The 18363-nt window shown below is 48.2% G+C and overlaps 1 protein-coding gene across 3 annotated transcripts in view; it reads right to left on the bottom strand.

Annotated features, from left to right (window-relative positions):
• PLSCR3 (phospholipid scramblase 3) overlaps window positions 1-18363 on the bottom strand; it is a 38647-nt gene extending 20284 nt beyond the window's left edge. Inside the window, exons 1-3 of one of the 3 annotated variants that reach the window (XM_082197852.1) lie at window positions 18238-18363; window positions 8858-8967; window positions 1180-1457 (exon numbers count right to left, since the gene is read on the bottom strand). In XM_082197852.1, coding sequence (XP_082053978.1) covers window positions 1180-1457; window positions 8858-8870 — 291 coding nt within the window. In that variant the 5' untranslated portion in view covers window positions 8871-8967; window positions 18238-18363. Of the gene's footprint in view, window positions 1-1179; window positions 1458-8857; window positions 8968-11009; window positions 11132-14362; window positions 14628-18237 lie in introns of those variants that run through there. The other 2 variants (XM_082197851.1, XM_082197853.1) reach the window with 2 other exon arrangements.

Below are 18363 nucleotides of genomic sequence, written 5' to 3'. Positions count from 1 at the left end.
TGAAGATAGGATAGCTGCTTATTTCCTTGACATCTGGTGGAAGGGCGTTCCACAGGGCGGGCGCCACCACCAAGAAGGCCCTCTGCCTGGTTCCCTGTAACTTGGCTTCTCGCAGTGAGGGAACTGCCAGAAGGCCCTTGGAGCTGGACCTCAGTGTCCGGGCTGAACGATGGGGGTGGAGACACTCCTTCAGGTCTACTGGGCCTTTGAGGCCGTTTAGGGCTTTCAAGGTCAGCACCAACACTTTGAATTGTGCTTGGAAACGTACTGGGAGCCAATGGAGGTCTTTCAAGACCGGTGTTATGTGGTCTCAGCGGCCGCTCCCAGTCCCCAGTCTTGCTGCCGCATTCTGGATTAGTTGCAGTTTCCGAGTCACCTTCAAAGGTAGCCCCACGTAGAGTGCATTGCAGTAGTCCAAGCGGGAGATAACTAGCGCATGCACCACTCTGGCGAGACAGTCTGTGGGCAGGAAGGGTCTCATCCTGCGTACCAGATGGAGCTGGGAGACAGCCGCCCTGGACACAGAATTAACCTGCACCTGTGTAAAGCATTCTAACACAGACTATACGCTGATCTCCGCCAGCAATTTCTAGATCAACTCTGTATCCCCAAATAGAAACCAGAGACGGAGGTCATACATTTCCTATTACTGGGGAATGATCAGGAGCTCACCGAGTTAGTGGCTAAATATCTCTATTTGGTTTTTTGTCGTCAAAATACACCACAGACATCCGATCTCCCTGGAGACCAAGAGATGTGGCTATAGACTGCTCTGCCTCCTTTTTTCTTTTAGCAAATGTTTTGCACCACTGGGGAAGTGGCAATTTGTTTTGGATGTGATGCCAATAAAAGGTTTGAAAGCAAAAGTAATCTCGGGGTCGTGGGTTCGAGGAAAAGATTGGGTTGGACTAGATGACCCTTCCATCTATGCCTGGGACCACGGAGACCTGAGCGTAGCCACCGATAGCCCTCTCCTCCACCTCCACGAATTTGTCCCATCGTCTTTCAAAGCCGTCCTTGCCTCCTGTGGCGGGTAGTTCCACAGGTTAATGGCGCACGAAGCAGAAGAAGGGTGTGAGCCATCCCTCTCATGCTGCTCAAGATCCTTTCGGCTGGAGAAGCCGGAGGGTGAAGGCAGGGAAAAGCGCGAGGCCCGGCGGCTGGGATATGGACCCTTACCTGCGCCAGGTACTCAAGGCCGGGAGGGATGCTGCTGGCCACGGGCAGATAGGGGGTGATGCCCGCATGGGGGTCCGGAGCTTGGTGGTGGTGGGGCGTCGCGGCGTGATCCCGAAAGGCACGAGGAGGCGGCTGGGGGGGAATTATTTGCCCCGCTGGAGGGCTGCCGGCTGGATAGACGTTGAACCCAGGGCTCGGCGCCGTGGGGACAGGGTGAGGTTGGTGTATGGGGTATGGGGGAGATGCAGTGGGATATCCGGGCTGTGGAACGTGGTACCCTATGGGATGGGGGGAGAGAGAGAGGGAGAGAGAAAGAGAGAGTGAGATTGTTTAAGACTCATCTACACCCGCAAATCCTTTAAAAAAATAAACATTACTGTTCCTTTAAGAAACAAATGTTACGTTGTTGTTGTTTTAGAATTCTTATTAAATTAATTAGGACATTCATTTAAACCAGGCTTCCTCAACCTTGGCCCTCCAGATGTTTTGGGACTACAACTCCCATGATCCCTAGCTAGCAGGACCAGTGGTCAGGGATGATGGGAATTGTAGTCTCAAAACATCTGCAGGGCAGAGGTTGAGGAAGCCTGGTTTAAATGAATATCCTAATTTGTAAAACAGAGAATTTAGTAAGAATTATAAAACAGTTATAGCCTTTCAGCTAGGAATCCCAGAACCGTGGCCCAGGAAGCGATCGCCCACGTCCAACAGGTAGAGCGTGATCTACCGGTAGATCACTGGACGTCTGTGGTGGATCACTGGTAGATCACTGGCTCCCCACAAAGAAGCTCTACAACTTTGCTCCCCTAAAAAAAGCTCAACAGTTTTGCCCTGCACCCCAAAGAAACGTGGTAAAAAAAGTTCAACAATTTTGACTTGAACCCCTAAAAAACAGGGCTTTCCTTCCTGGACTTCAAAAAGGGGAATAGATTACTGCCAGTTTTTAACTCTGAGTAGATCACAGTCTCTTCGGAGTTGGCCACCCCTAGCGCAGTGAGGAGGAACTAAACAACCTTTGAATGAGGGTGAAAGAGGAGAGCGCAAAATATGGTTTGAAGCTCAACATCAAAAAAACGAAGATCATGGCCACTGGGCCCATCACCTCCTGGCAAACAGAAGGGGAAGAAATGGAGGCAGAGAGAGATTTTACTTTCTTGGGCTTCATGATCACTGCAGAGGGTGACAGCAGCCACGAAATTAAAAGACGCCTGCTTCTTGGGAGAAAGGCGATGACAAACCAGGCACTCCTGTCTTCCACAGCCTCACGCAGTTTGGTCAAACTCATTTTTGTAGCTTTCAGAACACTGTCCCACCATCTTGTCCTGTCGTCCCCTTCTCCTTGTGCCCTCCATCTTTCCCAACATCAGGGTCTTTTCCAGGGAGTCTTCTCTTCTCATGAGGTGGCCAAAGTCTTGGAGCCTCCGCTTCAGGATCTGTCCTTCCAGTGAGCACTCAGGGCTAGAGAGCATCTTAAAAAGCAGAGACATCACCTTGCCAACAAAGGTCCGTATAGTTAAAGCTCTGGTTTTCCCAGTATGTATGGAAGTGAGAGCTGGACCATCAAGAAAGCTGATCGCCAAAGAATTGATGCTTTTGAATTCTGGTGCTGGAGGAGACTCTTGAGAATCCCATGGACTGCAAGAAGAACCAACCTCTCCATTCTGAAGGAAATCAGCCCTGAGTGCTCACTGGAAGGACAGATCCTGAAGCTGAGGCTCCAAGACTTTGGCCACCTCATGAGAAGAGAAGACTCCCTGGAAAAGACCCTGATGTTGGGAAAGATGGAGGGCACAAGGAGAAGGGGATGGCAGAGGACGAGATGGTGGGACAGTGTTCTCGAAGAGACCAGCATGAGTCTGACCAAACTGCGGGAGGAAGTGGAGGACAGGAGTGCCTGGCTTGCTCTGGTCCAGGGGGCCACGAAGAGGTGGACACGACTAAATGACTAAACACCAAGAGCGCAACCCACTGCAAGACGGAAATTGCAGCTTAAAAGATCCCCTGCTTTAAAACCTCCATCAAAGAAGGAGAGCTGTGACCCCAAAACCTCTTCTCTTTCCATGGTTCATTTTGCATATCACAAATCCCTGCATATTTTACAAAAAACTAAACCATTCAGTCTTCCATTATTAATTGCACCCAAACTTATTTACACTGCTGGATTTATCTTGACGCTGCCAGGGTTTTCAAATCTACACAATCTCCCCCAATATATTCAAAACAGTGGTGTCCCGCAAGACGAATGCCTCGCAAGACGAAAAACTCGCTAGACGAAAGGGTTTTGCGGTTTTCGAGCTGCTTCGCAAGGCGAATTTCCCTATGGGCTTGCTTCGTTTTCGTCTTGCGTTTTTTGCAAGTTTGTTTCCTTTTTCTTAACACCGTTAATACAGTTGCGACTTGACTTCGAGGAGCAACTCATAGAACGCGGTGTGGTAGCCTTTTTCGAGGTTTTTGGTGATTTTTGAAGCTTTTCCAAAACTTTTCCGACACTGTGCTTCGCAAGACGAAAAATTCGCTAGATGAAAAAACTCACGGAACGAATTAATTTCGTCTCAGCCCCCAAATGGAAAACAAGCGAGGTCCCTGCCAAAGAAGAACGGCAACTTAAACTGATGGAATGTGCGCAGCTTGCAGACTTAATGTATAGAATAGGAGAACAAGAAGAAAATACATTTAAAGAAGATTGGAAAACGTTTATTGAATATATGGGAAATATATTAATGCAGGCAGCATTAAGATTAATCCAACAGTGCAAATAAGTTTTGATGGAGGCAATAATGGAATACTGAATGGTATAGTTTTTGTCAATATGCAGGGATTTGTGATAGGTAAAATGAACCATGGAAAGAGAAGGGAAGTCACTGATACCTTTAAATTGTAAAACAGAAAATTTAATAAAAATTATATAAAAATAAAGAAATACAGAATGGGAAAAATGGAGAGGTGTAAAAAAATCACAAAAACCACAGCCTCAGTGTCCCCCTTAAACCAAGCAACCAAAAATAAATATTCCTGCCGAAAGATGCATATTATGAAAAGCAAACCATAGTTGTGTCTATAAGAAGAATATTCTAAGCTCCACAGTTGGGTAATACCTTTATTAGGGTCAACCTGAGAAGCCACAAAAAGGGGGGCACGCTTTAGAATTTCCCAGATAATTTATGGAGAACTTGAAAGCACACTTCTGTGACTTTTTTGTTTCCCCTTATTTTTTTAAAAAAGGTCTTTAAACGGCTTGCAACTTCCTAGCTGAAACTGGGGGTTCCAGGTCAGACGGGAGCTGGGCTGGGGAGGGGGCAAAAGGAAAGGTTTTGCGGGAGCTCCTGAAAGAGCGATCGGAGGAGTTGACGCCTGTTAGGAGGAGGAAATACACAGAAATGGCAGGGAGGAGAAAGCTGAAAACAAAGAAAAAGGAAATTGCAAATGGAAAGCAGGGAGGAGTCACGGCCGGGGAGGAAGTGAGAGCAGGTCATGAGCTTAAAATATTTTTCTTTAATAAAAAGGAGTGTTCAGGATGCTATTGGTGTTCGTTGGGCAGCTATTTTAGGGTGGAGGGCAAAGTCCAGTGGGGGCAACTGCATCGTCCCGCCCAGGGCTAGATTTAGGTTTGATGAGGCCCTAGGGTCAGCAAACTTTTTTTGCAGGGGGCTAGTCCACTGTCCCTCAGACCTTGTGGGGGGCCGGACTATATTTTGAAAGGGGGGGGGAGAGAATGAATTTGTTTGCCGCACAAATAACCCAGAGATGCATTTTAAATAAAAGGACACATTCTACTCCTGTAAAAACACGCTGATTCCTGGACTGTCCGTGGGCCGGATTTAGAAGGCGATTGGGCCGGATCCGGCCCCTGGGCCTTAGTTTGCCTACCCATGCCCTAAGCTACTGAAGGTAATGGAGCCCTTTCTATGTCCAGCTGTCCTTTGTCAACAACAAATTTTCACTTTTTTGTGTGCTGAACATATGCTATATGGTAATTGATGGACCTCATAGGTATCTTAAGCCATTTGCCCATGTTGCCCTGCAACCAGTCCATGCAGAATGTAGGCACCCTATAATATAAAGGAGCAAACCAGTAATAGTTTAGGGAGCAGGCGAGCAGGTGGGGCCCATGACTTACACCCTAGGAGCCTACACAACACAAAACACTGTTGCTGTAGGTAGGTTTTATTTAATTTGTTTTTTATCTTACATTTTTTTTGGGGGGGGATTTCCCTTTAATTTTTTGGGGGCCCCCCAAGAGAGTGCGGCCCTAAACTATAGCTTGTTTAAAGATAAAGGGACCCTTGACCGTTAGGTCCAGTCGTGGCCGACTCTGGGGTTGTGGTACTCATCTCGCTTTACTGGCCGAGGGAGCCGGCGTACAGCCTCCGGGTCATGTGGCCAGCAGGACTAAGCCGCTTCTGGCGAACCAGAGCAGCGCACGGAAACGCCGTTTACCTTCCCGCCGGAGTGGTACCTATTTATCTACTTGCACTTTGATGTACTTTTGAGCTGCTAGGTTGGCAGGAGCAGGGACCGAGCAACAGGAGCTCACTCCGTCACAAAATTCAAACCACCGACCTTCTGATCGGCAAGTCCTAGGCTCTGTGGTTTAACCCACAGCGCCACCCGCGTCCCAATAGCTTGTTTAGCTTATACCTAAATCTAGCACTGAGAAGGCGACTTACAGGCGTCTCAGGTAAGTTAAAATAGCCCGGGGGGAGCAGACGGTGACGCAGCCCCCTGCGCCCAAATCCTGCCCAGCCGCATTCCAGCTATGCCCCGTCACAATAGGCCTTGCCCTGCCCCAGGGAAAGGGGTGGCGAACATCGCAGCTGACTTGGGTGGGGTTGCAGAGGCGCCTCTTTTCATGCCCCGTTGCCCATGTCTGCAGCGAAGACGGGAATCGCAAGTTCCGCCTCTCCGGTTTCTCTCCAAATCCCTCTTTTCTTTTCTCTTCCTCACCCACTGAACAGGATAAGTGCTTCCTGGATCAGGCCAGCCAGCCCAGGATCCAGTTCCCCCCCGGGGGGGGGGTTCAAGCAGATGCCTCTTCTGGGAAACCCGCAATAGGATTCGAACACAAGACCCACTCTCCCCTCCTGAGGTTTCTAGCAACCGGCTTTCGGAAGCATTTACAGCCTCCAACTGCAAAGGCAGAATACAGCCATCCTGGCTAGTAGCCATCGATAGCTCTTTCCTCCTCCATGAATTGATTTAATTCTCTTTTATAGCCATCCTAGTTGGTGGACATTGCTGCCTCCTGTGGCAGGGAGTTCCACAGTTCCATCTGCCTGAACTTTATTTCCTCTGCCCCAAATCTTCCAACATTCAGTGGATTGATTGTGAGACTGCGGAAATGGATAAAAGCCCCCCCATCCAAACAAGGACTAACATCAGTGCAGGGAAGGAATTTTTATTGTTATTATTATTTTATCATCTACAATACTGTCTTATTTATTTTATAGTACAGTCCATTGCTTCTTGCTTTCATTTTATGGAGCAACGGTCTCATTAGATAACAAAATTCATGTTAAATTGCTGTTTTAGGGGTTGTTTTTAAATGTCCGGAGCGGATTAATTCGTTTTGCGTGACTTTCTATGGGTAATTGAGTGCTTTGGTTTTGCAACGGACTTCCGGAACGGGTTAAGTTTCAGCAACAAGGTAGTACTGTACAAAGACTGTCGCAGAATTGGCATAAAGACCCAAAGGGCAAAGACAATTAAGACGGGCGAGGAGAGAGAACAGGCCATTTGCATATTGTAGGAATCAGCATTTGGCAACCTTGAGGCTCCTTGGAGGAGAAGCAGCCAAGACTGCAGATTCAGAGGTGATTTGTGGTTTGAGTTGGACAGGACCCTCCAAAGGACATCTAGTCCAACCCTCATCTGGTTCCATTTTCGAACGCAAGATGTCGCTGCCTTACATATTTTGTTGTTGGTTAGTCGTTTAGTGGTGTCCGCCTCTTCGTGACCCCCTGGACCAGAGCACGCCAGGCCCTCCTGTCTTCCGCTGCCTCCCGCAGTTTGGTCAAACTCATGCTGGCAGCTTCGAGAACACTGTCCCACCATCTCATCCTCTGTTGTCCCCTTCTCCTTGTGCCCTCCATCTTTCCCAACACCAGGGTCTTTTCCAGGGAGTCTTCTCAGGAGGTGGCCAAAGTCTTGGAGCCTCAGCTTCAGGATCTGCCCTTCCAGGGAGCACTCAGGGCTGATTTCCTTCAGAATGGAGAGGTTTGATCTTCTTGCAGTCCATGGGACTCTCAAGACTCTCCTCCAGCACCAGAATTCAAAAGCATCCATTCTTCGGCCATCAACCTTCTTGATGATCCAGCTCTCACTTCCATCCATCACAACTGGGAAAACCACGGCTTTAACTATACGTACCTTTGTTGGCAAGGTGATGTATCTGCTTTTTAAGATGCTGTCTAGGTTTCTCACTGCTTTTCTCCAAAGAAGCAGCCGTCTTTTAATTTCGTGGCTGCTGTCACCATCTGCAGTGATCATGGAGCCCAAGAAAGTAAAATCTCTCACTGCCTTACTCATGACATGCAAAGCGAGATACGTCACGCCTTTATTTGTTATAATTGTGGTGATTATGGCATACAGCTGATGAAAACCCCAAATTAACAATCTCAGAAAATTAGAATATTGTGAAAAGGTGCAATAGCTATTCAATCCATAACACCTGCAATGGGTTCATCACAATTATAACAAATAAAGGCGTGACATATTTCGCTTTGCATGTCATGAGTCTATCTCATATATCAGTTTCACCTTTTAAGTTGAATTACCAAAATAAATGAACTTCTCCACGATATTCTAACTTTTCTTGCAATATTAAAGATATGTAATCACTTGAAAGAATCAATTAGGCTTAGGACTAAATTGGGATTAAATAAATAAATAAGAAAATGTACGATAAGAAAAGTTAGGAAACATGATTTTGACTGTGATATGGTTTTATGAAATAATGATATTAGAAACTGCTATATATAATTACTAAGAAATTCAGATGGAAGAGACTTGAGGAAGTCAAATAATATGTCTATGAAGATGGAGTTTAATTAATTAACTAACTTTTAATTTATGTGGTGATTTGATGTATTTTATGTTTTTCTTTTTCTTTCTTTCTTTTTTATTATTTTTAACTCTTTCTTTTGTTATGTCTTTGTATGAAAAATAATAAATATTATTGTGATATTCTAATTTTTCGACTTTCATCTGCACAATTCTATGAGAAAGAGAGATCAAAGTAGTATTAAATAGGCACACAATAATTATCAGCGCTGTGTTCCGATTTTTGTGCATGCGGACAATGTATTCGAGGCAAGATTCCGGAAGCAAGTTATCGACCGCCTAGCTACGAGGCCAGTTTACGCAAAGAAATCAAACGCATCCAAGCTTTCTGCCATTTGGCTGTGCAACTGCTTGCGTCGTGCAAAATTAACTGCCTTATCGGAGGCCAATATATAGATTTCCCGAGGGCTGAAATCCACTTTGCATCCTCTGAAAAGAGCGATTTTGCAAAACAGCTGGGTTGGATTTAACTTTAAATTCACTGCCCTCGCGTAAGGATTCCTCCCCGCCCAAAATATACGTGCAAGTTGCTACTTATGTGGGGAACGGCTCCTTCGTTTCCTCCGTAATTTAGCAACGTAATTAAAAAGCAAGGTAAGGCAGGGATGAGAGGCCAGACCTGGAGCCGCCATTTTTGTAACCGTCTGGCGAGGGGTAGGGGGTGAACGACGACCCCGCTTCCGGTGCCTTTGTGATCAGCAGCGGCGACTGCCTTCCATTTGGACGTCCCTGCAAGGAAATAGGAAGAAAATAGGATCATTTCAGGACAGAAGCATATTGGCCGCTAGCACAGCAAACAGATCTGTAAAATATTAGGAGGTCTGGCCTCGGCTGTTTGGGTGGAGGCAGGGAGAAAATGAGAAAAAATGGATGTTTTTTCAAGAGAAGGAGGTGCAAAGCAGCCCAAGACGTCTCAAATAAGCCTGAACAGAGCACGGGGCATTTGGATTTTAAAAATAACCTTTTTTTGCAGTACAAGGTTATGGAATACAATGGTATCTCGGGTTACATACGCTTCAGGTTACAGACTCCACTAACCCAGAAATAGTGCTTCAGGTTAAGAACTTTGCTTCAGGATGAGAACAGAAATCGTGCTCCGGCGGCAGCAGTGGGAGACCCAATTAGCTAAAGTGGTGCTTCAGGTTAAGAACAGTTTCAGGTTAAGAACAGACCTCCGGAACTAATTAAGTACTTAACCTGAGGTACCACTGTATGCAGAAATAGCCAAGCTAACAGCAAAAATTCGATATCAGGGTGATGAAACATATCAAAAAGAATGGGGGGAAATTATGTTATATTTAGAGAAGACAATGTGAAATAGGGAAACCACTAGAACTCAAATAAACCACGAGAAAACACAAGAAAATTATTGCATAATAATTTCAAAATGAATTAAAAACATACATTAGGACTATTGTTGAACAATATTTGTAAATGAATATAGACAGACAACAAGAATTGTATATAAAGAAAGATTTATTTGTTTCCAGACATTTTATGGGGAAAAAATTGAAGAATAACAATTATATATAAAACGGACAAAGAAAATGCGAAAAGTTAAAGACGGCATAAAAAAAGCCGGAAGGAGGAAGAAGGGAAGTCAGCTCAGGAGAGCGAGAACAAATGTGAAATATAATGTACAGTGGTACCCCGCGAGACGAAAAACTCGCAAAACGAAAGGTTTTTTCGTTTTCGAGTTGCCTCGCAAGACGAATTTCCCTATGGGCTTGCTTCGCAAAACGAAGCTTGCCCCGGGGACAGCGGGTATTCTCTTTTGAAGCAAGGGGCGGCGGGGAGAAGCGATCTTCTCCCCGCAGCCCCAGGTCCGGGGACAGCGGGAAGCGCTTCCCGCTGCCCCCGGACCTCTTTTGAAGCAAGGGGCAGCGGGGAGATCGCTTCTCCCGGTGCTCCGAAGCGGGGCGGGGGGGCGGGAACACCTGCCCCCACCGCCCGGCTTCGGAACGCTGCTCCGAAGCCGGGCGGGAGGCGGGAACACCTTCTGAAGGCGGGCGGGGGGCGAAAGTCTTTGTCCCCCCTGCGTGCCTTCCCAGGGGCTTTTAAATCGCCCCGGACAGCGGAGAAGTCCTCCGCTGTCCCGGGGTTTTTTAAAATGCTGGGGGTGGGAAGAAAAGCCCTTGCCCCCCCCCAGCCTTCAGAAGAGGTCCGGGGACAGACTGTCCCCGGACCTGGTCTGAAGGCGGTTTCCCTAGGAACGCATTAATTGATTTTCAATGCATTCCTATGGGAAACCGTGCATCGCAAGACGAAAAACTCGCAAGACGAAGAGACTTGCGGAACGAATTAATTTCGTCTTGCGAGGCACCACTGTATGTGTATGTATAGGTAAAGGTAAAGGGACCCCTGACCATTAGGTCCAGTCGTGGCCGACTCTGGGGTTGCGGCGCTCATCTCGCTTTACTGGCTGAGGGAGCCAGCGTACAGCTTCCGGGTCATGTGGCCAGCAGGACTAAGCCGCTTCTGGAGAAGCAGAGCAGCACACGGAAACGCCGTTTACCTTCCTGCCGGAGTGGTACCTATTTATCTACTTGCACTTTGACATGCTTTTGAACTGCTAGGTTGGCAGGAGCAGGGACCAAGCAATGGGAGCTCACCCCGTCATTGCGGGGATTCGAACCGCAGACCTTCTGATTGTCAAGTCCTGGGATCTGTGGTTTAACCCACAGTGCCCACCCGCATCCCATCTGTATGTATAGTATGTAACTAAAAATTCAATACATATCATCTAAAAAAAATCAAATTAAAAAAATCACCTTTTTTAACGTCCTGATTCCTAGAAGGGACTCCCCTTGCAACGCAGGAATAGCAGCTCAAGATTCCCTGATGGATAGCCACCCAAACTCTCTTTTAAAACACCTAATGGAGTCTGCCAACTTCTGAGGGAGTCCGTTCTGAGGGAGTCTGAGGGTAGCCGTGTTGGTCTGCCATAGTCAAAATAAAAAAATTTCTTCCAGTAGCACCTTAAAGACCAACTAATTTAGTTCTTGGTATGAGCTTTCGTGTGCATGCATACTTCTTCAGATACACTGAAACAGAAGTTGCCAGATCCTTCTATATAGTGAGAGTTGCAATTCATTACCAAACTTAAAACCATGGAGAGACCTGGTTTGAACAAAGACATTGGATTCTTATCCCATTATACATGACTAAGCCATTTCTCACCTTTTCACCCCTTGCCTTTTCCTGTAAGACCTATTGCAGTCGTTAAGAATCATAGAATCATAGAATCATAGAATCATAGAATCCTAGAGTTGGAAGAGACCCCAAGGGCCATCGAGTCCAACCCCCTGCCAAGCAGGAAACACCATCAGAGCACTCCTGACATATGGTTGTCAAGCCTCTGCTTAAAGACCTCCAAAGTAGGAGACTCCACCACACTCCTTGGCAGCAAATTCCACTGTCCAACAGCTCTTACTGTCAGGAAGTTCTTCCTAATGTTTAGGTGGAATCTTCTTTCTTGTAGTTTGGATCCATTGCTCCGTGTCCGCTTCTCTGGAGCAGCAGAAAACAACCTTTCTCCCTCCTTTATGTGACATCCTTTTATATCTTTGAACATGGCTATCATATCACCCCTTAACCTCCTCTTCTCCAGGCTAAACATGCCCAGCTCCCTCAACCATTCCTCATACGGCATCGTTTCCAGGCCTTTGACCATTTTGGTTGCCCTCCTCTGGACACGTTCCAGTTTGTCAGTGTCCTTCTTGAACTGTGGTGCCCAGAACTGGACACAGTACTCCAGGTGAGGTCTGACCAGAGCAGAATACAGTGGCACTATTACTTCCCTTGATCTAGATGCTATACTCCTATTGATGCATCCCAGAATTGCATTGGCTTTTTTAGCTGCCGCATCACACTGTTGGCTCATGTCAAGTTTGTGGTCAACCAAGACTCCTAGATCCTTTTCACATGTACTGCTCTCAAGCCAGGTGTCCCCCATCTTGTATTTGTGCCTCTCATTTTTTTTGCCCAAGTGCAATAGTTTACATTTCTCCCTGCTAAAATTCATCTTGTTTGTTTTGGCCCAGTTCTCTAATTTGTCAAGGTCGTTTTGAAGTGTGATCCTGTCCTCTGGGGTGTTAGAGTCGTCAACAGGCTCATCTCAGCTATCTGCCAATCTCCCATTCCCACCACCCTTCTGAGTAATACCCCTCCTCACCTTCTCACTATATAGAAGGATCTGGCAACTTCTGTTTCAGTGTATCTGAAGAAGTGTGCATGCACACGAAAGCTCATACCAAGAACTAACTTAGTTGGTCTTTAAGGTGCTACTGGAAGGAATTTTTTTATTTTCACCCTCAGAAAGTTATTCCAAATCTGTGTTCTGGGTAACTTGAATCCACTGGAGGTCCTAGCCTCCAGAGCAGGAGAAAACAAGCTTGCTCCACTTTTTCCTCTTAGATGTTTGAAGCTGGCTATCACATCATCTCCCAGTCTCCTCTCCTCCAGGCTAAACCTACCCAATTCCCTCCACTGTTCCTAATAAGCAGGCATCCCCAGTCTGCGGCCCTCCAGATGTTTTGGGACTACAACTCCCGCGATCCCTAACTAACAGGACCAGTGGTCAGGGATGATGGGAATTGTAGTCCAAAACATCTGGAGGGCCGAAGGTTGAGGATGCCTGCTCACAAGGCTTGGTCTCCAGAACCTCAATTGACACAGGTCTTAAAAGGTAAAGGGACCCCTGACCATTAGGTCCAGTTGCAGATGACTCTGGGGTTGCGGCGCTCATCTCGCTTTACTGGCCGAGGGAGCAGACGTTTGTCCGCAGACAGTTTTTCTGGGTCATGTGACCAGCATAACTAAGCCCCTTCTGGCGAACCAGAGCAGTGCATGGAAATGCCATTTACCTTTCCGCCGAAGTGGTACCTACTGATCAACTTGCACTGGTGTGCTTTCGAACTGCTAGGTGGGCAGGAGCTGGGACTGAGCAACGGGAGCTCACCCCGTTGCAGGGATTCGAACCCCCGACCTTCTGATCGGCAAGCCCTAGGCTCTGTGGTTTAACCCACAGTGCCTCCCGCATCCCGACACAGGTCTTAAAAGGGGGTTAAAGGAGAAACAACTGCCCTGTGATGAGGGATACTGGATTTGTGCCGCCCGCTTTTCAAAATCTGCACCCATACGGACGTCCCACTTATCCTTGTATACCTGAGCTTTGTCATTTGGAGAGAGGTGATTCTCTGTTGCTGCAGCAAAGCAAGGAGGGCTGTTCTCCTAGATTCAAACAAACACACACACACAGCCTCCTCGCCGACTGGCACATAAGTGGGTAAACTTAGTTGGCACAGAGGTACCCCTTTTGGCTGCCCTCTCTTGCCCTTTGGCATTCATTCTTCATCACAATGCAGACCTGGGGCCTGTCTCCAGGAAGCCAAACAAAAGGTATTTACAAAAAGCAAAAATAGGAAAGCAAAAAATGGAGACACACGATTGCCACCTCTCTCGTTGGCAAGGCTCCCGAGCTTTTGAACAGCTAGCAGGCAAGCCGGAATCCAACAGGTGTGCGGAATTCCTGGCTGTGGCAGGTGAGAAATGCTTCACCGGTGGAACTGCGCAGTTTTTAAACGCACAAGGAAACACGGAATCTCTGGGTGGCAATTCGCACACACACAACCCATGCCAAAGCGTGCACACAGAGAATCAAATTCGCACAATCGCAACGGTGTCAAAAACACCAAAGAAGAGGAATTAAGTGTACAGAATTCTCACTTCCTTTCTGACCAAGTCAGGATTTATTTAGCAGCGATTCCTGACACTAAAGGGGGCTAGGCTAGATGTCCTTTGGGGAGTCCCTTCCCACTCTGCAATTCTGTGATACACCAGAGTACAGAAACCTGCACACACACACACCAGTCTCCCAAGCCCACCTACAAGTGAAAACACATGATAGCCATCAACACACAAACACACACACAAAGTGTCACAGAACACAAATCGTGTACCCAGAGGGAATTGGGAAAGAGTTTAAAAGTCGCCAGACCCTCTGGCCCAAACGCCAGAGGCCACACACAGATTTGTGCAACCGTGCAAGGCGTTGCGTGCAAAGACACACAAACACATAAGCCTTAAGGAGAACCAAACTCAGAAGCCTCCAGGCATTACTCACTTTATGCCCGTCCCCGAGTCCGGCTTTCCAGAAATGGCGCCCACTCCTCTTGCCTAAGCGAGAGACACATGATCCAAGTGAAACTGGATCTCTCCTTTCCCACCCCCCTCCTCAAGCCCACACAGACTCATCGTGGGGAGGGCAGGAGCAGCAGCAGGAGAGGCAATCCCCGACTCCTTGCCAGGCCTCTGAGCCGAACTTTCAGCCTACAAAACCCTCCTGCCCTCTCCGAAGAACCCAGGAGTCCTGACACACACACACACACACACACACACACACACACACCCCTTGGTCCTCCTCATCCAAGAGTTCTGGCTCCCAGATTGCCTCCCCATCGATCTCTCCCCTTGCGAAAACAAAGTCTGCCTTGATCTTCTTTCTGCACCCAAGCAGCTTGGGGGAGGAAGAAAACAAAGCCTCGCTAAAAAACGACATGACAGCAGCTACCCTCTTAAAAATAGGGGGGGGTTTTGGCAGGCTCCTCTCCCTGGCAAACCAACAGCTCAGAGTCTTCGCCCTGCCCCAAAATTCGGTGGCACCCAGGGTTTTGGGTGTATTTTTGTTGTTGTTCCAAAGCAGGGATTGTTGCTGGAGGGGGTGAGTGTTGGACGATTCAGGCCTCCTGTTTCCAGGCGGCGCTTCCAAGCTCCGCAGACCGCGTGGGATCCAGTCCGCTCTCCACGCAAATCCCAGTGACCTTTGGGTGTGCCTGGATGTCTGCGCTGGGTTCTGGGTTGGGAAGGGAGAGGCTGGGATTCCCCGCGGAAAGATGGAGGCGGCTTTCCAGCAAAGCCAAGAAGCTGGCAAGAGAGCCTGTTTTCCACTCCCTTAAGATAAAAAAAAACAGCGCCCCACGATTCGCCAAGAGGGTGTTTTCTCACCCTTGAGAGAAGCCACAAAACCCCCGGCTTTTCGCCCTCTTGCAAAAGCCACTCAGGAATCCTGTACCTTTCCAGCCACACAGAGGCCGCAGCCTCTCCCTCCTGGCAAAGCTCAAACACACATAATATCATTGTAGAGTCGGAAGGGACCCAGGGTCATCTAGTCCAACCCCCTGCAATGCAGAATTTATTCTGCCCCATGTAGGACTCGAACCCAAGACCGGGAGAGTCTCATGCTCTACATGCCGTATCCCACCCCCTGCTTCACCCCCCCTGGTATATTTGCGTCCTCTGACAGCACCAAAGCAGCACCAGGAGAATTTATTTATTAATTGCATTAATTCGCACCCTTTTCCTCCAAGGAAATAAAGGTGGAGTACATGGTTCTCCCCCTCTTTCACCCCAACAATTCTGCGAGGTAGGGTAGGCTGGGGACAGCGACTGGCCCAAGTTCAGCAAGCGAGCTTCAGGGCCGAGGCAGGATTTGAACCCGGCTCTCTCCCAGGTCTCAGTCCAACATACAAACCATAATACACTCCCCATAGCCAGTGTTTACAGTGTTCAGACTGTAACTTCCTAGAGAGCAGAGACCTCTCTCTAAATCACTTGACACACTACAGTACACAGATAAAACAAAAGCCCTTCTTCGTGCGGCATATAAACTTCGGAACTCCCTGACACAGGATGGACACCAAATTGGATGGTTTTAAAAGAGGATTAGACAGGAGAAAGCTACTGTTGGCTACTAGCCAGGATGGTTGTGTTCTGCCTCCACAGTCAGAGGCAGCGCTGTTTCTGACTCCCAGTTGCTAGAAGCCACAGGAAGGGAGAGTGGCTCCTGTGTTCGAATCCTGCTTGCTGCTTTCCCGTTGGGGGCATCAGTTTGGCCACCGCGAAGGCAGGACGCTGGACTAGGCGGGCCACTGGCCTCATCCAGCAGCCTCTCCTTATAGAATCACAGAATTGTAGCGTCGGAAGGGACCCCCCCCAAAGGTCATCTAGTCCAGCGCCCTGCAATGCTGGAGTCTTTTGCCCAACACGGGACTCGAACCCACTACCCTGAGATTGGGAGTCTCATGCTCTACCGACTGAGCTATCGCGATGCTTAAGCTCCTTTCCAGCTCTACAATTCTATGACTAGAGCAGCGGTTCTCAACCTGCAGGTTCCCAGATGTTGTTGGACTACAACTCCCATCATCCCTGAGCTCTGGCCTTGCTTGCTAGGGGTGATGGGAGTTGTAGTTCAACAACATCTGGGGACCCACAAGTTGAGAAAGGGTGGACTAGACCAAATTTCTCTAGAAAGTTCTCTAGAAGTAGCCAATCTTTCAACCAGCAGAAAGCTGTTGATTCATAGTACAGTTTCATGTCTGACAGGGCAAACCCCCCTCTTTCTTTAGCATCAGTCAATATTTTGAATTTTATTCTGGGCTTTTTGCCCTGCCAGACAAACCTAGAAATATCTCTCTGCCACCTCTTGAAACATTCCATCTTGTCCACAATCTGCAAGGTCTGAAACAAAAACAACATTTTTGGCAATACATTCATCTTTATAGCAGCAATTCGACCCAACAAGGAAAGCTTCAGTTTTGACCAAATTGTTTTCTATGCTTTTTCCTTAACGTATTGTAATTTCTTTGTTATTTTTCTTTTTTCTGAAATTTTTAAACCTCTAATAAATATCATTTTAAAAAAAGGGAGAGAGAGAAAGGGTGGACTAGAGCCTAAGGAGAGGCTCTTAGATCAGGCCAAAGGGGCTCATTATTATTTTTTATTATTATTATTATTATTATTATTATTATTATTATTATTATTATTATTTGTATACTGGCCTACACCTGCAGATCTCAGATCGGTCCCCAACAAAAATTACAACATAGAAGACACAAAATAGACAACAGAAGACAACCCAGCCGTCCCCACTTCCACGAGACATTTTTAAAGAGCATTAATCCAGCATGTTGCCTTCGCAGCAGCCCACCAAGTCCTTGTGCAAAACCAGCAAGCGGAACCCGGGTGCAAGAGCCACTCTCCCTCCCTTGCCAGGCTTCTGGGTGTCGCAGAACTCGCACTCAAGGCCGGGGAATCGAAAGCTGTGCAGGAGGAGGGAGAACAAAGGCGAGGGCTGGACAGGAAACCTGGATGAAGGGAACATAGGGAGGAGGGGAAGCGTTTTGTGGAACCTTGGAAACATAATTCTGCAGTGTTTTGCAAAGCAACCACCACCTGGCTGCGAGGCGTCTCTCAGGCTGGGTGCAGAGAGAGAGAAAGAGAGAAAGAAAGAGAGAGAGAGAGAGAGAGAAGGGAGATTGTTGGGTTAAGGGAAGGGAGAAAAATCAGGAAGGATGTTGGGAGAGGAGGGGAGGCTCCCTCCCTCCGGGGGGGGGGCCGAAACAACAACAGCAAAATTAAAACCATCTGGTTTCTCTGCTCCCAGAGCTGCCAACCTGGCGCCCCCAGCTGCTGAGGACGCTGGGGTGGGCGCCAGGATGGCCAAGGCTGCGCCGAACAGCCAGCAAAGGAGATGGGGAGGAGGGGCGCGCCCCAAACCCAACCATCCTCTCTCCAAAGAAACTTATTTGCCTTCTTCTTCCTCCTCCCATCTCCCCCCCCCGGCAAGACTCGGGGGGGGACTTTCCCTCTTTGCAAAACAACCTCCCCGCTGTCCACATTCACACGAGAAAGAGGAGGAGAAAGAAAAGACCCCCCCCGGCAACTGAAAACCTGGCCTGAACTGAGAGCCCCCCCCCCCCCAATCTCTCCCCGGGAACAGAAACAAACCAAGCGCGCAAAGGATGGAGATACCCATCTTTTATTTTCCCGGCCATTTCAGCTGGTTTCCCAAACAGCCCCCTGGCGGGTGGGGGGTAGAGGAGGGAGGGGGAGCCAAGGCCAATGACCCCCACCCCATGGCTTCTCTCTCTCTCCCCCCCGCCCCACATTATTTGGGCCTCCCCTTCGCCTCCCCGGCTCCTTCTCCGCACTCCACGTTACCTTCACGCCCTGCAGCCAGCAAAGAAAGTGGCGGAGGGAGGGAGGTGGAGAGAAAGAGAAGAGAAAGAGAGGAAAAGGATGGACCGAGGGAAGGAGGGAGGGCAGGCAGGGCGAGGCAGGGGCCGC

Source organism: Podarcis vaucheri (genome assembly GCF_965113315.1).
Source record: "Podarcis vaucheri genome assembly, chromosome: 13".
Lineage (NCBI taxonomy): Eukaryota > Metazoa > Chordata > Lepidosauria > Squamata > Lacertidae > Podarcis > Podarcis vaucheri.
Note: the sequence above shows the minus strand (reverse complement) of the source record. Positions and strands in the feature narration are given on the sequence as shown.